The 25425-nt window shown below is 37.0% G+C and overlaps 1 protein-coding gene across 2 annotated transcripts; it reads left to right on the top strand.

Annotated features, from left to right (window-relative positions):
• Positions 1-25040, top strand: ccdc178 (coiled-coil domain containing 178). 2 transcript variants are annotated; one of them, XM_008434236.2, is made up of 20 exons: positions 1-205; positions 285-346; positions 509-632; positions 4068-4204; positions 4434-4533; positions 4708-4911; positions 5029-5249; positions 7211-7353; positions 8962-9115; positions 9213-9308; positions 9983-10119; positions 10247-10430; positions 10529-10591; positions 10752-10880; positions 12092-12205; positions 12338-12483; positions 12663-12822; positions 15484-15633; positions 19193-19327; positions 24370-25040. In XM_008434236.2, exons 3-20 carry the CDS (start codon positions 575-577, stop codon positions 24496-24498), a joined length of 2460 nt encoding a protein of 819 aa, XP_008432458.2. In that variant the 5' UTR covers positions 1-205; positions 285-346; positions 509-574; the 3' UTR covers positions 24499-25040. The 2 variants fall into 2 exon arrangements, with proteins under 2 accessions (XP_008432458.2, XP_081454395.1); XM_081598269.1 differs by lacking the exon at positions 15484-15633 and having other exon boundaries at positions 1-346.
• The last annotated feature ends 385 nt before the right edge of the window (positions 25041-25425 follow it).

Below are 25425 nucleotides of genomic sequence, written 5' to 3'. Positions count from 1 at the left end.
ACGTTTCTCAACGGCTCTTGAACGCAACTTATCCCCAACGAGCGCGTGCCCCCGTTGTTACTAGCAAACCGCTCAGAAGATTGACAGCAACTTGATTCATTCGGAGCAAACCTTGTTGCATGGAAACACGAAGCATTTCTAAACTTTTAAGCATATAGGTGAGCGACAATAACACAACGGGCAGAGGTGGCAGCCAAAAGTTTGAGTAAGTTGATAGCTAGCATTTTTCGCTTTCGCTTTCTCCCATGACAACGACCCCCCTCAGCTCATTAATTTCTCATTAGCTTGGTTAATTAAACGTCAAGTTAACGTCAGCTGACAGAGCGACATCCGGAGATGAGTGAAGGTATGTTTACCTCCTGTTTACCAACTTTGTTATAAAATGTAACCATGGGAGTTTAAATCCCTCTGATTTATTGTGAAAGAAGATCAATTTCGATGTATTTTAAGTTTTTTAGTCTCCAATTACGCTAGTTTTGATGATAGAAATGTCTTTGCTTTCCCTCAGGACCTTTAAGGACGTCTAGATAGTTCGTTATTGCACAGCAAATATCCCACTTGGAAGAGTTGCAACATGCCAAAAGTTAAACCCCTCACATTACCATCCAAGGAAGGACGAACTAGTCAACAAGGTAATCATGGATGTTGGCGCCTAGTAGTTACTTATACTTATTGTCCCACAGTGGGGTCATTCAGGTGTCACAGGAGCAAGTTTAGGTAAGTGGGTAAATACCCATTCAAAGACAAAACATAAAAATAAGAATAAACGTGTACAGTAAGGGCAAAATTTAAATGTGAGAAAAATAGACTGTGCAGTCAAAGAATATGCATATAATCATTTAGGGAGAAAAATGCACAAAATGTGCATGTATGGAAGTCCATAACAACAACAAATAATCAAAACAAGCAAGAAAGAAAGACGCATGTACTGATTAAACCTAGGCTTAATTATTTTACACTGAGGATAAAACAATGATGTGTGGAACACATTTTCGAAACCAAAAAAAAAATCGAAATTATTACACTTGATAAAGTTAAATAGTCTCATTTTGTTTTGGTGAATCCAACGCTGTTTTGTACATTTGGATATGGCCAGGATGGCATTTATCACAGAACCACCATTGAGAAACAGGCATTAAGTTATTTATTTAGTTAATCTTTGGTTAAAAGTATTTACTTGCAGCAGCATAATCTGGCAATTCTTTCTTTCATTTAGCTTTTTGCTTGAATACTTTCAATATCTTTAGAGCATTGACAGGATGAAGATTATTATTGTAATTAATATATTGTTTTAAGAAATTCTCTTGTTCATTTTTCCTCTATAGGTGTGATCTTGTGTTAACCAATAGCCTGTTAATTTCTTCACTGCATAAATCGTGTCAAAATAAAAGTTTATTTTTGTAGCAGGATTGTTGCTGCATAAAAGATTAATTAATTCAAGGCCTTTAGCATGTCTTTGTTGTGGGTGCTTATAAGTGTGGTTGACTTTGTATTTCATTACACTACCCACCATAACTGTGGGCATAATCAGACACTAATAAGAATTAGATTTGACCATATCTATTTAGCGTGGGAAAACAACCAAACTGAGAAATAATCTGATTTGACTATAATAGCTATTCATAATTACTCCATAATGTAACTGAAACATTTTTGTTATTTATACTTGCCATTTTTAAGCTCATCAGAATGTCTAAGAAACTTTGGTCAATAATTGATGTTTTCCTTTCCTGTTAATTTAAATATATTCCAACACTCTGGAACTTTTCAAAATAGGAAAGATAAGAAAGAAAAAAAAAAGCTTGTCAAATGAGGTAGTCGTGTGCTAATCTTTGCAAGTCTGGACATGTCTGCAAGAAACTTTCTACTGGCCTTGTTTGTCACTGGAACTGTTATAAACAAGTGTGGGTAGTGACCCCAACATGGCACTGTGTATATCGAGTCAGGATTTAACTATTAAAAACAATCTCCAAAGTGTTGTGTTGGATAACGGCATCAAAGACGGACTTTATGGAGGGCTGTGTCTCCATTTCAACATTAAAAAAAAAAATTTTTTACACATGGGCACCAATAACTGTGCAAATCTCTGTTAATTGCAGTTACCTGCAGTATACATAAATAGAAGGTAACAAAATATTTAGATAGTTGTTTCTTTTAAATGAACTATTTTTGTCCATTTGCAGTTTAAGGAGGTCCAAATAAACCTCCTTAAATTTATTAGGGTGCCTGTGTGGTGCTGCTGGCTGTGGACAAAGATATTTTAAATGTATAACTAAATGTATTATTAATACAGTTTCCTCTACCTCGTTTCAGTTTGGCTATGAGACTTAGAGTTTCTTTTTGTGTGCATTATAACCCTGCCAGCATGATTTAGAGCAAACCTTGCCACATTCCTGCTCCACTTGGTTATTTCAGTGTGTATTTTTCACAAAAGCTATCCAGCAGGAAATGAGCTTTATTCTTGGTTTCCCTTTAATTCTTGTTACTCTGTGTTTTGTCAGAGGCTACTCACAAATTAAACACTTGGTCAGTTAAATGATCGTCATTGCTAAAAAGCTGTCAAGTATGAAATGTTGCTGATCTTACCTTTTTTTCCAAACACTATGAGCCCAGACACTTCTTGTGGGGTATCCTGTTGGCATGACAATGAACCTGTTTCTCTCCCTCATGCAGGAAAACCTATTAAACAATTACAAAATTTGAAATAAAATTTGACATACTCAAAGTCATGGATCCACTCTACCTGAGCTTGAGGTATTTAAGCAAAGACGAATCTGTAAATAAATTCAGTCTGTGATTTAAAGTATTGTTTCAAGTGGCACTAAGTTCAACACTTTAAATTTGAAAACCATTTTGTATTTTTCTTTCCACTTGACAGTTATGCATTACTCTGTGTAGGTCTGATCCATAAACTTCCAATAAAATACATTAAGGTTTGAAGGTACCATATGGTCACATGTGGAAAGATTTGTATTATAAATACTTTTGGAAGGCACTAGAATTTAAGTTTCTATAGAATCCAATGCTGCTGAAAAGTTTGTATTATGATGGAAAGAATATGTAAATAATATTTTAAATACAGTGTTGTGTCCACTTTCATCTTCCCAGATGTAATTAGACTTTTCTTGTAATTAACTTCCCAGAGAATCTGTAATGTGTTCTCTGAGGAGTTTGTATAATTCATCTTTGCATTTATACTATAAATCGTTGTAACCAAACTTTCTCCTTTAAAAGAAAGCCAAGTATCACAAGAGATCCTTGTGCCACACTTTGCGAACCAAGGCAATAGAGTAATTTTGGGTTCTGTGAAAAAATTCAGGGTTGTTGAGTTGATTTTCAAAGGAAGGAGGGATTGATGGAAACTTAAAATCACAGTACTTACAATGGTTAAAAATAACACATTATTTTGCCATTCTTGCAAAAACAGGCATCAATAGCATCAATATCATTAAACCAACAAAGTAGTTAAAATGACAAAAAACAACTTTTCTGACCTGTGTGAAATATTTATTTTAATTTTAAATTTGAAACGTACACAAAGAAAATATTTTTCATCTGTGACAAATGGTTCAAAATAGCAACATGTTCTTTGTCAAAAAATTTTAAGGCTTCTCTTTAAAGCATTGTTTACTTTTAAATTCAGGTTTGTGAACTCCAGTATCTGTGTCTTTCACCATTTTCCCGCCAGATGGCGCCCTTTTACCATGAAGAAATAGGAAACGTGCCCTTGGGTTTGTCTTGAGACAGATTCTTTTTTTTTCCTTTTTCAGTAAAGGCTGTGCCACTAGAATCAGCTGGCGAATAGAAAAACAAAATATCTTTCACAGCCAAATACATTTTATTAATTACTTTGCACAGTATCATTATGACAATTGTGTGTGTGTGTTTGCTCCAAGTAAGGCCTCCTTGTTTCTATTTTTATTTCCATTAAAAGATTATTGCTTGTAATGGCTGTGAGTTCTGCTGCTATGTAAAGATAAGTGCTTCTTATTTTGTAGTGACTATTTAAGGTACACGAGAAACAGAACTGATGGAATTAAATATCCTTACGTTTTGTCTTTCATTAGATCAAGCAGACCTTCAGGCTATGTGCATTGGTAGACGTCAGATTTCTGCTTTACTGAACACTCCCTCACCATGTGCCAGCACTGCTATCTGCCATATCCAAGACATGGGGAGTCTATTAAAAAAATGGTTTCAGAAGGTAAAAAAAATACTCCGTGATAAAGTGTGTATCATGTTGAATTGAGAAAAAAAAAAAATATTATAATAAAATCGGTACAAAACACATTTTTTGCTGCTTTAATTTTTGCCAGCCTCGAATAGGTTGACCAGAGATTGATCCAGATAATCTCCAAAGCATCAAAACTTTAAGGTGAATTATTTGCTTGTTTTTAATTGGCTTTTTTTCCCTATTGCATAAATTATTACAGGATTTTGGTGGTTTTCACAGACTTCAGAGACTCTCTATCAAAGATGTAGATTCTGATCCTACAGGCTTGTATGTTGAAGGGAAAGCGATTACTGCAAGAGGTAAAACAGGACACATGAATAACATTTCTAACTTACTTTCTTTTCTGTAATGCTCCAATACATCTACACCTAAGCACTATGCACTTGTGTTAAGTCGACTTGAATATTTCACAAAAGTTTTGCCAAATTTAACCTGGAGGAATGTGTCATCATCATAACTTTTTTCCCCTCTAGAAGGTTATCAAAAATCACCTCTAAAGGAGAAAATAGAAGATGTCCTCTCTGAAGTCATGAATCTGGTTGAGCGTTTGGAGGCTGATCGTCAGTTTGCAGAGGAAGCTCTGCAGAAAGAGAAGAGAAGACGAAACGTCCTAGTGAACAAAATTGACGCTATTTCACTGTGGAAGCTAAACGAGCATCCCGCAATTATTCAGAAAGGTCAGTGACTGTGAGCTATCGCATAATCTGTTTATCTCCTGCGAAGAAGTACTGTTCTGTTGCTCTCAAACCCAGCTAATACCCTTGCTATTTATCATTGGTTTTTGCCTTCACTAGAGCACGATGCTTGCAGTAGAGACATCGCTGAGTTGAATTGGCAGCTTAAACAGCAAAATCAGAAAGTTGACGAGGTCCAGGAGAAATTGTTGGAGTCTGAACTGCTCAACCAGAAATTACAAGAAGATACTGTGTTTGCCAGAAACCAAATCCCCATAGTGAAAGAAAACAATAAGCGCCAGGAAGACGTTTTACTTCTGCTTGAAATTGCCCAAGCCGAGGTATGCCTCAGTTGAAAGTATTTTAGCCTCTGTCCAGCTATTATCCATACATGTTGTTATTTCAAACAAGTATCATTAAAAAAAACAAAAAAACTCTTGCTAGTTTTTAACAGCTGCTTATTGAAGGGTTAACATTGTGGTGGGAAATGCCTCTATTTAGTGTCATGTAAAAGTAAATAGTGAATCTATTTGATTTGAGCCGATTTTATGCAGATGCCTCTGTCGTTTTGGGTTCTGATTTTCATATATTTTCTAATGGTATAACTTTTTTATAGACTCAAGGTTAAATCACATGGATTTTCTTAACATTTCCTACTTAAACCATAAGAAATGGTTTAAGTAGAATGCAAGTCATTCATGCATTCTAGTCTAATTCTGCTGTCCAAGGCACACTGGAGAGAAAACTCAGGAGTTTTAGGTTTGCCTTCTGAGCCTTCAAAACTTTAGCAAACTGCAAACCTTTGCGTAAGCATACAATGTTTTTTTGCTCCAATTTGTCACATTACAGCTTCCTAATTGGAATTTTAGGTGATAAACCACCTATCTGAGTCCTCCACTTGTTACCTGTATTAATGGCACCTATTTGAACTCGTTATCAGTATAAAACACACCTGTCCACAACCTCAAACAGTCACACTCTAAACTCCACCATGGCCAAAACTAGAGAGCTGTCAAAGAACACCCGAAACAAAATTATAAACCTGCACCTAGCTGGGAATACTGAATCTGCAATAGGTAAACAGCTTGGTGTAAAGAAATCAACTGTGGGATCAATTATTAGAAAATGGAACACTTACAAGACCACTGATAATCTCCCTCGATCTGGGGCTCCACGCAAGATCACACCCCGTGGGGTCAAAATGATCACAAGAACAGTGAGCAAAAATCCAGAACCACACGGGGGAACCTAGTGAATGACCTGTAGAGAGCTGGGACCAAAGTAACAAAGGCTACCATCAGTAACACACTACGCCGCCAGGGACTCAAATCCTGCAGTGCCAGACGTGTCCCCCTGCTTACACCAGTACATGTCAAGGCCCGTCTCAAGTTTGCTAGAGAGCATTTGGATGATCCAGAAGATGACTGGGAGAATATCATATGGTCAGATGAAACCGAAGTAGAACTTTTTGGTCAAAACTCTACTCGTCGTGTTTGGAGGAGAATGAATGCTGAGTTGCATCCAAAGAACACCATGCCTACTGTGAAGCATGGGGGTGGAAACATCATGCTTTAGGGCTGTTTTTCTGCCAAGGGACCAGGACGACTAATCCGTGTAAAGGAAAGAATGAATGGGGCCATGTATCGTCACATTTTGAGTGAAAACTTCCTTCCATCAACAAGGGCATTGAAGGTGAAACGTGGCTGGGTCTTTCAACAGGACGATGATCCCAAACACACTACCCGGGTAACGAAGGAGTGGCTTCGTAAGAAGCATTTCAAGGTCCTGGAGTGGCCTAGCCAGTCTCCAGATGTCAACCCCATAGAAAATCTGTGGAGGGAGTTGAAAGTCCGTGTTGTCCAGCGACAGCCCCAAAACATCACAGCTCTAGAGAAGATCTGCATGGAGGAATGGGCCAAAATACCACCAACAGTGTGTGAGAACCTTGTGAAGACTTCCAGAAAACGTTTGATCTCTGTCATTTCCAACAAAGGGTATATAACAAAGTATTGAGATGAACTTTTGTTATTGACCAAATACTTATTTTCCACCATATTTTGCAAATAAATTCTTTAAAAATCAGAAAATGTGATTTTCTGGATTTTTTTTCTCCTTTTGTCTCTCATAGTTGAGGTACATCTATGATGAAAATTACAGGCGTCTCTCATCTTTTTAAGTGGGAGAACTTGCACAATTGGTGGCTGACTAAATACTTTTTTGCCCCACTGTATTTATATCACTAACTGCATAAAACTGTTTTGAAATAAACTTGGAAAATCATCACACCACATTTCTTGTTTAGGCTGACGACGTTCAAGCAAGTATAAAAGAAGATCTCCTCCAGATTGAGATGGAGCTTGAAAAGGAGGAAACTGAAGCCACCGAAGAAAGGGTGGTACATCAGCAGAGACGGGAGGAAATATTAGATGAGCTAGATGACGGATTGTGAGTATTTATATATATTTGACTATTTTTTTGAATAATGCAAAATTGTACACACAGATGACCCAAAAGCAGTTTCTACACTACAGTAGCAGTTAGAAGCAACTGAATTCCATTTTGATAAACATGCTCTGTTACAGGCCAGTTAAAAAAAAAAACAGAACAAAAAACATGTAGATTATTACGTCTTTGCTTAAAAAATAAAACTTAAAGAACTTTTATTGTTGGTTCAATTGAAAAAAAATGAACATCATTAAAGACAGTTGGTTCAAATAGTGATATACTCATATCTATGCTAACATATTTCAAGCTTTTTGGTGATTATGCCTCACAGCAAATGAAAACCCACTTTTTTGTATTCAGAAAGTTAGAACATTGCACGAGAATAAGAAAAAGTGATATAGAAGCGGTAATAGAAATATTATGTTTTGGCCAATATATGGAAGACTACTGACTCGACCGTGGTCCAGCAGATGGAGATTGGCACGCAAGGAGGGCAAACCACAAATTGGCATTCCCAAAGACGTTTGGTGTTTACAGAGTGTTTTAGCCAAGCATATTAAATGGAATGTTGAGTGGAAGGAAAAAATCGTGATAGAAAAATATGCACAAGCAACAGGGATAATGTTTTTAGATTAAATCTGACTTTACCTGTCAATTAGTGATCATGGTCCTATATTAAGTGCATAAGGCTGGACAGTGCATCAACACAGATCTCAGCAGGTCCACATTTTGGGATTAGAATGTTTGATTTTTTTTAGTTGTCTTATCTATTATTAAGATTTTCCGGAAAAACTGAATGTTAGTTTTAATGAGGTGAAAGTTTTAATTATTAAAACTGACAGAAATATTTGCTGGGAATGTATCAATAATATTATGTATGAATCTATATAATACAAATATCACCTTTTGAATAGACTTTCTAATGATTTTTCTCATTAATTGTAGCTGTTCTTCCTACAACATAACATAGGCATTGACATCTTTTATTATTTGGATTTTTGTTTCCATAGTATAGCACATGTTTAATGTCAAAGGTAAAGATAAGGAGGCAGCACAGTGGCACAGTTGGTAGAGCTGTTGCCTTGCAGCAAGAAGGTTCTGGGTTCGATTCCCGGCCCCGGTCTTTCTGCATGGAGTTTGCATGTTCTCACTGGGCATGCGTGGGTTCTCTCTGGGTACTCCGGCTTCATCCCACAGTCCAAAAACATGACTGTCAGGTTAATTGGTTTCTCTAAATTGTCCCTAGGTGTGAGTGCGTGTGTGTGCATGGTTGTGTGTCCTGTCTGTCTCTGTGTTGCCCTGTGACAGATGGTGACCTGTCCAGGGTGTACCCCGCCTCTCGCCCAGAACGTTAGCTGGAGATAGGCACCAGCACCCCTCCTGACCCCATTAAGGGACAAGGGTGTATAGAAAATGGATGGATGGTAAAGATAGGATAATGGCAAAAATATTTCTAAGTTGATTCATACCAGTTAATATATCTATCTGAATAAGATCTGAAAATGTATGACAAAAAGCAAACTGTTTAACAATACTGTTGACAACAAGGAGTGTTTTTTTTTTTTTATCAAACGGTAACTACAAATTTAATATGTTTTTGTCTTGTAGGAAAGAATTAAATAAGTTGACGATGGTTAAGAAGAATATGCTTATTGGGATCGAGAAAACAAAACAAACTGTGCTTTTTAAAGAAAAGAAGCAGACAGAGTTTCTTGACCAGCTCCCTGAAGTTGCTAAAATTGAGAAAGCTGAAGAGGATAAAGTAACTACTAATTTCTTTCTCTTTCTTTCTATAAAATGTTTAAAAATTTCAAAAAGCTGTTTCCCACCATTGTGGTATGTGTGTTTATCTGTCACAGATTTCACATCTCAATCTTGAAATTAAGAAGGAAGTAAAAAAAAATCAACGACTTAGAGAGAAACGAAAATCAATTCGAAAAGAGTCAGAAGTAAAGGTAAGTATTGTTACTGTCTTATGGAAAAAGAAAACAATTTACATTTGAAAAATCACAAGGTAGTATATGTACATATGAAACTTCTCATTAAAATCACATTTTGCACATTAAAAGATGCGTTTTTTTTAAACTGTGTACATCACATGTATTTTCCCGTATGTAACACTAAAGGTCAGATGTAATATCCATGGAAATCATCTGTGACTCTTAAGATTATATGTGATTTCCATGTTTAACAAAAGCAGTTCAAATGTGGAAATTACATTGTAAATTATAAGGACGTTATTTTCAGTAAAATGTGAAAAATGTCAATCCATGAAATATTTTCTACAGATTTTACATATGGAAATTGTATTGCATGGCAGGATGTGAAACACATGTAGGAAAACCTTCCACATGTATCTTACAATTCACTAAAAACTAGTTTCTCAGACGTGTTCAGTTTTTGGTAGTTATTTTCCCCTCTATGTTTATTATTGTAATCCCATGAGGAACTTGTGGCCATATTTTTTTCACATGTGAAAACACAGATAAAGTCTGTAAGTTTTTTGTTTTTTTTCCCAGTAAGGGTACTTAATCCTCTATATGCCGGAACAGAAGGTCACTGTAAAACAACAATGTCCTCAATATATTTGTGATCCGTTTTTCTATACTATGTTGAATCTAAACCACAGACATCTACATGGGAAGCAGAACTTGCCATTAAAAAGGCACATCTTTATTTAAGAAATGAAGCTCTTGAAGCCTTATTGAAACAAAATAAGGAGTGTGAACAGAAGATTGATGACTACCAGACGAAAATTTGTAAGAGGTACAGCACCAAAGCCAAATTAGTGCTAAAATATGTATAGTTCCCTATTAAATTCTACCATGCACTACATGGTGAGTCACTTGTTTGTGTTCATACCATATGTATACTTTACTGTGTGCTTTGTTAGCGAAAAAGAAGTGAAACATCTGCGTGAGGAGAGGAAGCAGATGCTCCAGAAAATCAATGACAATGACGAGCATTGGGAAACGGCCAAGGAGGAATTGACCGAGGTTATAGAGCAGCATAGTATCATAAAGGCTAAACTGGACAAGCAGGAGAATCACGTCATCAAGGAGGACCAGGAAGCCATGGTCAGAGAAAACATATGTCTATTTTCTATCTATAATTCCCAGGTCATGCCATGATTGTTTCTTCCAGTGATATTCAGTGTTCCTTCTGTACTTTGCAGATAATTATTGAGAGTCTGAGAAAAGAACTGACTCACAACATGAGTACTGTAGAGAAGCTAAAGGTAAATTTGTGGGATTTCTTTGAATGTTTCAACATGATTGAATATATTTATTTACTTATGCTTAAAACACTTAACATTTTGTAAATGTTACATATACCTGTTGTATGTAAATTAAAAGTATATGACTAACCGGCTATTTTATAACTTCCTCTTCAATCAGGGGAAGGTTGCAGAAATCAGTTTGGAATTAAAGAAATATGATGACTATTCAGAACTCGCCACTGAAAAACTGCAGAAAGAATTTGATGAATCATACTCTGCAACACAAGCTCTGGAGACTATTGTGAAGGTACACTTGACGAATAAATTCTATATCTAAACACAACAATTTATTTTAAAAAAGTGTTGTGTGTTATCAAATAAAACGCCAACACATTTAATTACACCTGCGTAAAGTGTAAATAATACATGTATTTTATTGCAGATAAATGATCTCACTTAAGAAATTCTGGAAAAAAAACAACCTTTAAGTTATTGGCACCCTCGTAAAATAAATATAACTGAATCTTTTTAAAAAACATTTTAAACTTCACCTTTTTACTTGATCACAATTCAGACATTCCGTGTCGTATAGCTTTCCTGGAGTACAACAGTTAAACGGCACAGAGGCCTCTGCATCTTGCTCATCTAAAACATGGGAAAGACAAGAATACATGGTATTCACACTCTTATTGATGAAAAACAAATCTTTAAACATTGAACCCATCATATTCATTGTATTCAGAAAAAATAACATAACCCATCTTTTTTTGGTTTAAAATTTATGATAATAATAAAAAAAAACTTATCTTAAAGGACCATCCGCATTTGATGGTATCTTTGGGAAAGATGTGTGGAAAGCCTTGAAATAAATCTATTTTTATACCATAATGTTGCTTTAAAAATGCAGTATTAGGAAAATCCAACCTTTATAGCATTATGGAAAAATTAAATGAAAGAAATGGAATAAGAAGAAAATCTTCCTTTAAGAAATCCCTGTTTTAAATAAAGTCACTGACAAAAGGGCTCTAAAAAATATTGTGCAAGAAATGTAAAAGAAATATTTTTTAATACTGTACTAATCACACATGTAGGATACAAAAATAATGTTATACAGATAATTTATATAGGCCAGATTCAAAACAGGAAAGACGAGGGAACATGGGATTAAAATAATGCACGCATGTGTTCATCTTCATAGCAAATCTGAAGATGAACAGATGTGTGCTTGGCAAATAAAAATTGAAAACAAATCTGAGTAATTGCTCAGATATGATTTGGAAGATGAAAACAACAAAACTACATGGAAAGGGATTTGAGCTTATTCTGCTACCACCTACAGTGATAAAACTTGTAAGGGAAGTACAACAAAATCTTATTGTTTTGGAACTGCAGCCATGGGGCGGCCATGTTGGGTTCATCTTTACAACCATTTAATCTAATGCTTTTACAAACATTCTTATTAGTCGTGATGTAAGAATGGTAGTAACTTTAACACATTTCATTGTTTTTATTGTACAGAGAATGAAGGAACTGAAAACAACCTATGAAAAGATTCAAAGTGAACATGAAGACACATCAGCCGACCTAGAGAAGGACATCAAGTTGAAAAGGGACCAGCTTAAAGCTGCTAAGGTAAGAACAAGTTTATTTTTTTTAAAGCAGAATCGTTGCAACTATTCAGCAGTATAGTTTATTAGACAAAATAATTTCAACAAAATATGTTTCACACTCATCTTTAAATTACTTTATTCTCTTTACTTACAGGATTTACATGGTGCCACCTTATGGAGAATTAGAAACGATATCATTAGGTGTAATATTCTTAGGAATAAAACTAAAGAATACCAAGAGTCTTCTCGTGAAATGGAAAAAGATCTTGAAGCCATCCCAAAAGTCATAGCAGAGTTTGAGTAAGTTCAAAGAAAATATTAGTATCATTAGCACTATTATATTTAAAAGGTTCCCATTTTTTTCCTATTGGTACATTACTGCCCACCTCAAAGAGATATAAAGGCTGTTCACAGCTTGTTTGCTCTCCAAACATAACTTTAATTGTAGAAGTTCTACTAATTTATTCGTCTCCTTGCAGAAAAGATTTAGATGTGGTGGACTTTAAAAATAAATCAGCTGCTCGCATCATGAGCACCTTGCAGTCAGATATTAATAACTGGCAGCTCCGATCAGACCTACTCAAGAGGAGAATCATGGCTCATCTCAGAGACAGAAGGCGACTAAAGGAAGAGACAGAGGTATGAGAAAACAAAACGATGTCACAATAACTGTCTGTAAATACATGAATTTGTGTGTCAAATGCTGTGAAGTCAGAGATGAGCTGTAAAAAAAAAACCTAAAAAAAATAAAACAACACTTTGTTTATTTGTTTCTGGATTAGTGTCAGCACATTGCTTGTTACAATACGTCCCTTAAGATACAGAGAAAACGGAGCAGTCTGCAATTAAAATTACAAGCCATGGTCAATCTCGTTTAAGTGCTTTTGCCACAAATGACAAGTCGCTGCTGTTGTAGTCTTTTTGTCTGGACGAATTTGATGATGCATGTCGAAGGTGTGATGCTGTCTGCTTTTGTTACCTGTAGGCCAACATTCTTAATAGAAATTTTAATACAAGAGACTATATGATTTGTAAAAGGGATCACATCATCTTGACTTGTGTTCATTTGTAACATGAAACACGCTTCCAAAACATGAATCTGCTCTGCAAGAAATAACATTCATTTGAACAGTCTTTTTGTAAGAGAAGCCCCTATTTATTGTAAGGTTTTCATCTGCAGGATTATCAGCCCCAGCCAGAGCCTCTTTGCTGATGGGGGTTTCACATGGCTTATCTAATGTGAAATCGCCATGTGGTATATAGTTTCATTAAACGGTGATCAAGAATGCATTAGTTCAAAACAAGAAAAGGCAATGGAGCTTAAGCCGCCATGCATCCAAGTGCAGCAACTTTAAAGAAGTTGTTGGCGTGAGACAATTTAAGAATTAAAAGTCTTCCTCATAGACACAACTCCCATTAGCCGGATAAAAGTTAGCCATGCAAAAAGGAGTTTAGTCTTTTTCACTTGAAGAAATAAGATGATACAACAACAACACTCCCCGCTAAATAAAAAGATCAGGCAGAGTTTCAGGTTCTAAGGAAATGGGTCACTTTAATCACTGAGACCAATATAAACCACACATAATGTCTGTATTAGCATAACATAATAAGCAGAGTGTGCATCCGGAAATCATGGTGCATGAAGCAGAATGATTAGACACCTTCGAATGTGAAAATCCTAATAAATATGCTGACCACAGCTTGTCTGTTCTTCTCACACTGTTACAGGAAGTTTATGTGGGGTCATCTTTGGTAATATCGAAAATGCAAAAAAATACACACATCCAGGTTGAATGTGTTTATTTCAAGAGGAGCCACACTTCCTCTCTATTAAATCCATAAGTAGGTGAACGAATTTCAATTTTCAAGCACCCACCTATGTTTTGATTTGATCAGGCGTTGACGTTTGGGCGAGGACAGAGTAAACAATGCAAACTGCCGACGCTATCAGTTTCTTATGGGCAATGAAGTGTAATTTGTTCCATTTACACTTCACAACAGCATCAGATGGGCTTTGTCAGTGCTGCATGGAGTAATTAAACCTGAAATCAATAGCAGGCATTTGTCATGTTTACAGCCCCTCTTTCTGCTGGGTTAAACTCATCACTTTAGTGCTGTTCTGTTTTACTGCAGAGACACACTTCATTATGTTTGCAGGTACAGTTGAGATATTCTCACGTCCCCTTATCCAGCACCCAGGAAACATTGTTCTGATGAAAAGGCGACGTACACCAAAAAGCGTCGTTGCTGTGAATTCTTTGCTTTATTTCACAGAAAAGGTGTCCATTGCTGTATTCCTATTATTTATTCTGGCTTATTGAAGAGACCAAATATAGAATGCGTGCATCTGAAAAGAGATTATAGATGTCCGTACCACTACATAGTGATGTTACTTCCCTTTTTTTTTTAAAGTATGTTAAATATCATGTTATATTACAGTATGTTACTATTATATCCAATTTTTGTCATTTTGGAAGCATTGATCATTTTATCATGTAAAGCTTGATCACTGCTCTGCTATTAGCTGCATGCTCTCCCACAGTGGCCTCTTATGCTTGTTCCCCACACCATACAATGCAGTTTTTTCTGTGTGCTGGGAATTTTTGTTTTCTGTTTTTGATGAAGATTAGGGTAACATGCAACAATGTGTAGAAGATAACACTTTACTTGTTGTGGAGGAAAAACTGCCTGTTAAACAATTTAGCAAGTATTGAAGCTGATGGAGATAAAAGTGGGAAGATGGACAAAATGTGGTGTGCTTGGAGACGAAGGCTGGGCATCACTGTTCTTCAGGTTTGGCATAGAGATGATCTGCAGGAAATGACTACACTACATTGCTTTTCATGCTAATGACAGCAGGATGTACACTTCCAAATAAGACACTGCTGTGTTTTTGTTTTTGACTGTCCATATCAATATCCTTGAATCCTGTTGGATGTACCGAAGGATCTTTTCTAGGCCATTCTAGCACATTAATAACACACTACAATGCTTTGATCTAAACCAGTAGCTCTGGCTGCATATTTGGAGTCATTATCCATTTAGAAGATGAACCCTGACCTCAAGTCTTTTTCAGCCTCTTATAGGTTTTCCAGCAAGTTTCCATTCAGGGCTTCATCTATATTCCCATTAACTCTGACTAGCTTCCCTGTCCCTGCATGAGGAATTTAGCCCCATGCCATGATGTTGCCATGGCATGGGGCATCATGCAGGAGTCGGTAAGATCATGGCAGCCAAGAGGCTTCGTCAGTGTAAGACATACGTAGTTCACATAATGCTATTTTCTTCACCTGTGTGTAGGGATTCCTGGAGGTTGCACGTGCTGAGAACGAACGACTAGCAATCGAGTATGAAGATCTGAAAAAGATTCTTTTGGAAGCCAGGCAGGAGTCAGTATCTGCACTGCGAGTGAAAAACCATGCATATAAAAGGTCTAGCTATTACACAGAGGTACAGTGAAACTTTTAAACATATTGTCTCTTTTAAATTATGTTTTATTATTTTTTACTATTATCTCTTTTTCCTCTTGTTGTGCTTTCTGTGCTTGGACCGAAATTTTAAGGAGACTCAGTTTTGCATTTATTCTGAAGGTTACCGCTGAAATTTAATAATGATTAGATAATTTAAGTGGAGGAGGATGATGGATGTGGCATATTGTAATGATCACTGTGTATTTTTGGTTCTAAAGGGAGTAAAGCAAGAGGTTGATGGTACATGCAAAAACTTCAACATTTTTATAATTATAGCACTGCAATATTCTCACAGGTAAAACATTTCATTATTGTTGGGTTACAAATTTCCTCACTGCATCAGTTGGTAAGAGATCAACAGCAACCACAGGTTACGATCAGACAATGGATGTGCTTTCAGCAGTAAAATAGCTCAAGTCCACACTTGACTAGTTAAGGGAGACACCTCTGCAGCATTTTACTTTTTAATCTTTATAGTTTTCGACACTTTTTAACTGGAATGGAATTACATATGACAACCATAACACCAGGAAGAAGACACACTGCTCTTGCAATGAAAAACACATATTATTTGTTCCAAAAATGACTAATACCTTTACTTGAGCAATTCCTCATCTAACTGCATGAATGTTATCAAGTGAAAAATGCATGCAAAAATAAAATCCTGTGGACAGGATTTTCCACGCTCATGATCAAAGCCTGATTTTCTTTTACTCTGGATTCAGCCTTCACCGTTTTTGTTTGTTTCAGCCCCACTCTTCTTCTGCAGCCTCTCGGCTTCTGCTTTATGCCTAATTTTAGTTTTATAACAAGCTTATGATCAACGGCATATCAGACATGTAGATGGGGCATTATTTTTAATCTGATTTCAACGTGAACATTTAAAACCGCTTCTTTCCTGTTTTATATATCCAATTATCCTCATAATGTTTTCAACATGCAAAGCAGTTAATACAAATCTTAGTAAATTAGATCATGTTTTATTGATTTGTTTATCACAAACTCACAAGGTAAATGCAATGCACAACTTCGGGGTCATTTGAGAGATGAAACATCAGCACACATGAGTTACTTATACTTGTTTGAATAATCATTAACTCCTTTTTTTATTTAATAAACCCATCTTTTAGATGAGCTTTGCCAGGTTTTACAACCTTCACGTTACTTCATTTTCCCATCACACTGTTGTGAATCTGCCTTGTGAAGAAATGAAGATATATGGCTTTAAGTACCAGGTTCCACTTTCTTTCTGACACTGAAGCACACATGGTGTCTCCATCTAAGCCAGCCTGCCACAGAATTTCTTTGACATGCGGTTCCACTTAGAGATGTCACATACAGTGCCCTCCACATTTATTGCCAACCCTGTCTGGTTAAGATGTGCAGTAAGCATTAAAATAGATTTAGCTTTTGTTGCATTGACACAGAATTACTCTAAAACAATTCTGCAGTTCTCTTACAGTGAGTTTGGAGATTTATTGTTAATTTCTTTTGCCTTCCCCCTCATTGTGTGTGTTCACAAGATAAACTTTGGTACTTGTCCCGCTTTGTTGGTCACAATTTTATTGCTCTAAATGCTGGTTAAGTTTTGGTGAGCAGCTACTTTCCTGTAGCTGTGTCCTGACTTGAGAAGATCATAGCACATCATTTTTGAAGGGTATGTTCCCTTGTGTTTCCTATTTTTAAGAGAATGGTTAACATGATATCCTTTTTTTTGGTCAAAATCCAATAATTTTTGTGCTGTAATAGCAAAAATATGACATAAATAACACAGAAAACACCAAATAAGATGTATTTGCTTTAAATATTATGTTGACATAGCCTATATGCCACACAGGGTCTACATGCACAACTACCCCGACTAATTAACCAGCCAGTATCAGCTAATTATATTCTCAACATTGGTCTATTAACAGAGGACAAACAAAAAGGTATATATTCTGTTCAATAAGCACTTGAAAACTACTTCTACATTTTGCTAAATTCCTCTAAGACTAAAAAAGAAAAATGCATAAAAATTAATGGTTATAGTTAATATTATCATGACATCTTTCTATCTGCATAAATAATTGTTGCTGTCTTTAATAAAAGCATCTGAGTCGTGTTTGCCATTGTGTTTGTAATTTTTGTGTTAATACTGTCAAACTGTTGCATTTTTACTCAAGATTATGACATGGTGAGATGTCATACTGGCCTGTGAGTAGACATCAACTTTGACATGTAAAATTGTTACAATTAACTCCTTGCTACCAAGCGGAACATGAAAGCTGTCGTTTACACATTAATAAAAAGCAACTGGCATAAAATCCAAGCATAAAAATAGATTCCCCATTACAGTTGCTACTTACTGCAATTAAGGCAAATTACTGTACTTTTTACCGATAAATATATATAAATACTTAAAAAAAAAGTAGTCTCTCACTTTGTCTACTGCAAATCGACTTCATCTGTGAACATGCAAAACAAGATGAACGATGAACTGATAACATGCTCAATTTGTTTTACTCGACACCATGATCAGCAGAACTAAATGCAACTCAACAAGTATCCTGAAGATTTTCAGGTGCAGAAATTTAGGACCATAACAGTTTTAAGGAAGAACACGGCACAGGATTTAGTTTAAATACAAGTACAAGTTTGATGAATATTAGAGACAGGTTGTCTTAAAATTTAATTTCAATCACAGAACAGAAACAGACAATAAGAAATACTTCATTTCTGATAAATGTCCAAATGACAAAGGCATTTTTCTGATATTAGTTGGTAATTGTTCTCGTTTTTTTTTCTTTAAACATAAAGGACTTGAATATCTTTGCAGGAACATCTTTTTAAAACTATTTAGAATTGAGTGTAGATGTTAGCACTGCTCTGTTTATGTGAAGGCTTTCAGCTCTTAGGTTTTAACAGGGTACACCATAAAGACCATTCTTGTTATTGTCTTTCCTTCAGGAGCTGATGACTGAGCTAATTTGCTTTAGTTTTCAATGCACTGGGGAACACATTGCCAAGCAATGATAAGCTTTGTAGGGAGAGTGCAGAGATGGAGGAGGGAAGAAAAGCAACGGCATCTATCAGAATTTAAACCTCTTTGCTTGAAACTGTGTTCAAATAATAAAGCAAGCAGCATGTCTTTCCAAGAGACTGGGAATAATTTCTGGTTTCTGTGGGGGGTTCATGACTTTGTGTGTATGTGTAAAATATGTCTTGAGGGGATTGGTATAAAGTTAAACTGGGTGAAGTAGAAATATTTTACTCATCAGCTTTGCAGTCACAGAGTTTGCCTCGGCTAGAACAAAACTGCTGAAGCATTTAGAGAAAATTAACCCCCCATCCTGGCAGCCAGATGTGACTGGATTCTGATGAGTGCACACGAGTGGGCAGAGAAACCAAGAGACTGTGAAATTCCTGTCAGGCCCGTGTACTGCAGAATGGGCTATTGACTGCTTTCTCTATTCCCCTCCATCATTCTTCTTGAACACTGCCATTAATTTCCTCTCCTGCCTTACCAATTCCTTTTTTCTGCCTTCTCTCCCCCCCAGCTCTCTTTGTTGCAGAAGAGGATGCACAAGGTTTTGGTAAAATACTTAGAACAACGCAGCCTCCGCTTCTTGGTTGACCTGGAAGAGTGCCAGACTGTTGCCCGACAAACTTCCCAGAAAATATCAATTGCCCAGGTATTTGCACATATATGCAGAAAACAGGCTGGAAAACTGCACCAACTACACTATGCTTTTACATAGCAAATCCCTTTCATTCAACATTCATCCCAGCGTAGGTATGCTAACAGATGGTAGCATATTCTTTTGCATACTACAGTAACTCCTTGTTATGCGTTGCATTGTTTGAGCCTGATCCAGCTAGTCAGTTGCCTTGTGTCGTCTTTGCCAAGCAAGAGCAGCCAGGCAAATATCTACCAAAGTGACTTGCCTCAGTGCTGCAGTGGAGTTAAAGACACTACTCTTATATTACAGTCTATACATTCACTCATCAGACTGATGTGATGAATTATCTGTGTGACTGGGGAGATTTATTCAATTACTTTATGTCTGTCTGCCTCTCTGAATAAGTATACATATTGCTTTCTAAAAATATTCACATGCCTTGATATTTTTTATTTTTTTATTTTGTCACATTATATTCTTAATTATGTGTTTTGGTAGGCTTTTATTGGACAGGTGCAATCATTAATGTGGACTGTAATGAAAAACTGTTCTAAGTAAAAGCAAGCATGCTGTAATACCCTTAAAAAATAAAATTCGGTGCAATTATGTCCTCAGTAGTTGCCTAAAGAATCCACATATTTATAATTTCACTTTATTACAAAGCTGCAAATTATCAAAAAGTATCAGACCACTTAAAGTTAACAAGACAAGATATGGCCATCAACAAAATGCTAAGCAAGAAAAGCGTGAATCAGAGACTCAGCCTCTGCTGAAGGTAGCTCTGGAGGAGCTATAGAGATTCATGATGGAGGGCAGGGAATCTGGTGACTCTACAACTATTAGTTGTGTACTCCACAAATCTGTACTCCAGAATCATGAAAGCATCAGAATTCTGTACTGGTCAGAAATAGTAACTAGTACAGAAGTACTAATTAGTAACTTTTTCTTTTAAGTTTTATTGGCTCTAGTGGCCTTTATTTGAGAGTGGTCAGGCAGGAAAGTGGGTAATGAGAGAGGGGGAAGACATGTGGCAAAGGTCATCAGGCCAGGACTCGAACCTGTGATGGCCGCATCGAGGATTAAGGACATACATACGAGGACATACAGCGGTTGTGCTTTACCCCTGTGCCACCACAAAACCCCAACTAGTAACTTATGTAGCACTAGAGAATTTTTGTTCTGTCTTCCATAAGAACAAAAATTCTTAACATGCAGATAATGCTACAGTAGAATTGTGTAGATCTACGTTTCTTGATATACAGCCCAATATGTGACATGCCTGATGCCCATGGAAATAAAAATCAATAAAAAAAATAAGAATAGAAGAATATAAGTTTTTAGTGGGACTTTTATGTTTAATGAGATAGAATGGACACTCCATCCTAGCTCACTGAAAGTGAAATTTTATGTAAAGTACAAAAAATATCTAATTTCCCAAAGCTGGTGCAGACAACCCCCCTAAACATCTGCAACTTTAACCACAGTTAAAGGTGGTTAGCAGTATTTTATCACGGGGACTAAATACAGATGCATGCCGCACATTTCAGATATTCATGTGTAAAATTTTATGGAAACTATGTATTGCTTTTTCTTCAGTTCACAATTATGCACTACTTTGTGTTTGTCCGACATATGAAGTCCTAATGAAGTTTGTTTTTGTAACGTACAAAAGTTAAAGGGGTGTGAATACTTTTGCATGGCTCTGAGTGTGTACCTGAATCATCTGATCGCTAACAGCAAATGAACTGTTGAAGCCTATTTTCTGTTTTGTTTTCATGTTAGTTAATACAGACTTCACCACAACACATGGGGGATATCCATGTGTTACAACTTTCTCTTCTTTGTGAATATGATAACCTTCTGTCTGTCTTGCACAGAGTCGGAGCATATTCTGCAAGGTTGAAAAGTAGGGATCTTCAATTAGAGGATAATCGGTGTCTAATCTGTTCTGTGATGTGCGATGAGGTCGAAGCGGACAGCGGGACAGTGATGAATCTTTATAAAAATGTCCTGTCCAGCATTTCCACAGAGCCAGGTGGTGTGCCTCCCTGTTATGATCTATATCCTCTTTTTTACTTCATCTTTATCTTAACAATGGCACCCTCCAAATCTAAAAGTGGCCATGTTTGCCAAATGCATTAAGTTATTTTAATGTGGCACACCTAATTTAACGAGTTCGGTGAAAAAAACTATTAAGAGGTCTCCTCCTCTGTTTCCTCTCCTCCGGCTACTGACATGTTCTTTGACGGGTCCGGTCTAGACATTACAGGGAGCAGCTATTTCTCAACAGCCCAGCCTCAAAAGGCCCCAGCAGATCACTGTTCAAGGCAGGGAGTAGTGGGGCACAGGGGGAGGAGCTATCAGGGAGCTGCAGAGTGTGAAGGACAAAAGAGCTGGTGTATTCAAGCGCACCGCACCGTCACCCGTCACAGCTCAGCACAGGTTCCATCAGAGCAGGCAGCACTCACTTTAAACTGGCTCCTAAAGAAGAGTGCAGGAGAAGGACTATCCTCCATAACGTACACAAGGAGAAATAACCCTTAGGAGCCAAAGAAATGCACCTTGAGAGTTTAAGAACAGGCGTAAATTTACACTCTGCACTACTGCGTAAATTTTAAGACCTTGATGAGGAGGTCTTGAGATGCTGCACTATGAATTGAAAGTAAATTGACGCGATTCTAAATATTATTTGGCTTTTTAGAACTAAGGAAGTGCAGAAATCAATGGAAGTGATACTGGTTGTTACTGGAGTTAAACCAGGCTGAGTCCTGATGAGGCCTACACTAATCCATCATGTCCACTTAACCCCACAAGCAGAACATAAGAAAGGTCAGGTTTGCTCTTTCAGACGCCAAATGGCAGTTTTCTCATAACTAGCTTGAGGGAAGGAAGGCTGAGAAACCCTGGGGTGGGTGGGGGTGGGATCGGAGGGGCGGTGGGCTGTCATCCTGTTACACTTCTGCCAGAACTGGCAGTTCAGCTTTGTGTTCTGCGAGTTTACACTAGGGATGGCATAATTGACAATGGCTAACAGCAGAGAGCAGTGCAGAGCTTTGTTGAATGGCCAGTAATGATTGGAGCAGACGCCCACTGCCCCAGTCCCAGGGGACAGTAATCCAAGATCCTGTTTCTGATATAATTGTTAGTCAGAGAATTTCTGCATGGCCAGGCTGGTTCACATTCCCAAGCTAGTTGACACTGCCAGGCAGTTTAATAGAAAATCTGGATGCCGAGGTTTTTAAAGCAGAGGAGCACTGAACCTGGACACGGTTCACCGGGAGCGTTATTCTGCCTCCCTACAAAAATAAGAGCAAGCCGGTAACTTTACTCTCATACTTGTAGCCACTTTCAGTGACTTTAAAGTCCATTACTCACCCAGCCTCATAAACATCAGGTCAGTCTCTCATGACTCGTCGGTCACATTAATTTAATCTGAAGCATTACACCTTCTCTTCGAATTCTTAACTACTCTCATAAAGAAAAATCGACATTCCTTTTATTTCCACGGTTAAAATCAAACAGTTTACAAATATACCACCTAATACTAATCACAGTCTGCTTGTACTCTACAAGACAGGTCTACTACTAAGTTGTACATCATTTATTTAGGGAATAGTTTTTTTTTTTGTAATTTCTATAAGAATTAACCTGATTAAACCTATCAAGAGCCTAAAGGGCCCTCAGATATCAAAAGGAATATGATTTTGACAGTCAAATGAGGGATTTTATTACCTAATTGTAATTCTGAGGGGAAGTGTTGAAAGAGCAAAAAACATTGCAATGCTAAAAACTCTGCCAGCATTTCAAATAATACTACATATCCATGTAAAAAAAAAAGGAAAAAAGGAATGTGCCTTTTGAGTCTGACACATTCTGTAGTATTTGTTGCTAATGAAGCTGGCTGTATACCCAGATATGCGGCTTCCCTATGATGGTCTTTTTGGCTTCCAGACACATCTGGTAACAGTGTACAGCACTGCTTCTGTCAGTTTCTAAACATGACAACACTGTTGCTCTCCTTTACTCCAGGTTTGGATGTGTGCTGGACTTGACATACCTTTAGAAATCATTGAGCACAGATGCAGACAAAAATGTCTGCAAAGAATCAGCTGAACTTAGCTCCAGGTGTCTGGATGCAAAACAAACACTTAACACAGCCAAAGCTCCAAAATCCTTTTGGCTCTCGGCGACTCAGTTGAATCTGATTTCTTTGAAGGATGAAACATATAATTTTAAGATGCATACACAGAAGCAAACTTGCCAAAATGAAACAAACCCACATGGAGAGATGGTCAATTAGGAATGGAGTTCTAGGCAGTCGGCGAGTTAGATGACAGGTAATATGACATGATGTGTAAACTTTTTGCCTTGACATCCACAGGCCACAAAAAGGTTAGATTTTTCTTTTTATTAAAAATTAATAATTGTTTTTTTTTTTTTCATTATTACCAGCTCAACAAAAATCACCCCAGCCCCCTGTAAAAAAAACTCTTAACACAGCAAAAAACATAGGGAATTTACTTTTACCTAATTTAAAGTCAGTCATGTAATTTCCAGCATATTTGTGTCATTCTTTATCCTTCATATTGGAAAACAAATTATTTGTCTCAGCTCAGTGACAAGAATGGGATGAGTTTGTTTGTCTTGGAAAAATGCTTGCTATATATAGTTTAACAAATAGCTGTGCTCAAACCTCCTTTAGAGAAAAAGATGCAGGATGTTTGTGGTTTTACTCACTAGTAAGTTTAAATAAAAGCAAAACTAATGGCAAAACATGCTTCATTGTGAGAGACTAGCTTACTGTTTTGAGAAATATATTCTTTATTTTGCGTAAACTAGGAGGAACTGACTAAATAATAAAATCCAGGTGGTCAGCTGAAGTGAACAAGAGAGCAGAGGGTATATGGAGTTGAAAGGTCAAAGTCTGATGGTTGGTTCACGTCGCACACTGCCAAACACATCAACTGTGTCTGGGGAATGCACAAACTATGAACTTAGCATATTAATGCTTCTATACTAATTGGTCTGTTTGTTCTTTTTTCTTGTTTAAACAGGGACAGTTTTCAGAAGAAATTCAGCTTATCTTGGTGTTTCTACAGTCCATCAGCGAGAGCTCTACCACCACCAAAAACGCTGAGAAGAACAAGCAAACCAGTCCAGATGCCACTGAAGTGAATGAGTAGATACCTCCAGTTCAAGTAGCAGTGTAATTGGACATTCACCTGTACGAGACAACTTACTTACCCTAGCATGCTTCACTATCTCCCCCCCTCTTCACTTGCAGCAAATCCATAACAATGAAACAGGTGACTTTCATGCTGCTGTCAGGACTGATCTAATTTTAGCTGGGTGAATGATTGCAATTGGCTTTGCCTCATCAGATAATTAATCTATGTCACCATTAATTGGAAAAGAGAATAATTACAGGCAGTGTTGACAGAAATTCTACGCTTCTCCAGATTTCAAGATCTAATTACAACCAGTGAAACCTCGTGACCTTAAGTAGCATTTAGTGCACTTTGGCCACTTTGACCACGTCCATGCGACCACCGTCTTGAGGAAAGCACCCTGTTTTTGTTTCGGTACCCCGCTCTCCTCCGATGTCTTCACCCACTGAAAGCTGTCTCCCTCAATCACTTTTCAATATTCAATCTTAATTTTGTGGAAGTTTAGCATTTTCAATGAGCTGGAGATGAATGATTAATGAATAAATTTAAATGCTTCATTTTGTCCATGGATCATTAGTTAAGTCCTTTGTGGGAAGGACCTGAGAAAGGAGTGAAAATTATTGAGACATTAGCCTGGAGCAATCCAGGGGTAAATAGTGTGCACAAAGGGATGTTGTGTGCGCACTATCCACTGGCTTTCTAAAGAACCCTGGGGAAACGCTGTTTTCAATTTGGATTCTTAACTGAATCACATTTAGTTCTTGTAGAAAATTGATTTTTGTTTTATAGTGTTTAAACAGTCATATCAGTGCTACACATCATCTTAACTGCTTCATATAGACTTGAAAAGTTAAGCATACACTGTGGCTTTTAAAAAGACGCAAATGGGAAAACATGTTAAATGTCATAACACTATAAATGAACAACTAAATAATTGATGTT

Source organism: Poecilia reticulata, chromosome 17, assembly GCF_904066995.2.
Source record: "Poecilia reticulata chromosome 17, P_reticulata-male-v2, whole genome shotgun sequence".
NCBI classification, from domain to species: domain Eukaryota; kingdom Metazoa; phylum Chordata; class Actinopteri; order Cyprinodontiformes; family Poeciliidae; genus Poecilia; species Poecilia reticulata.
The sequence above is the reverse complement of the archived record's forward strand: the minus strand, read 5'-3'. Positions and strand labels throughout refer to the sequence as shown.

Excerpts from the sequence above, each read along its gene's own strand:
- ccdc178 (XM_008434236.2), top strand. The coding sequence starts at position 575 with ATGCCAAAAGTTAAACCCCTCACATTACCATCCAAGGAAGGACGAACT. Across the intron at positions 5,250-7,210 it reads TTGAAATTGCCCAAGCCGAG|GCTGACGACGTTCAAGCAAG; the intron begins GTATGCCTCAGT and ends TTTCTTGTTTAG. Across the intron at positions 10,881-12,091 it reads CTCTGGAGACTATTGTGAAG|AGAATGAAGGAACTGAAAAC; the intron begins GTACACTTGACG and ends TTTATTGTACAG.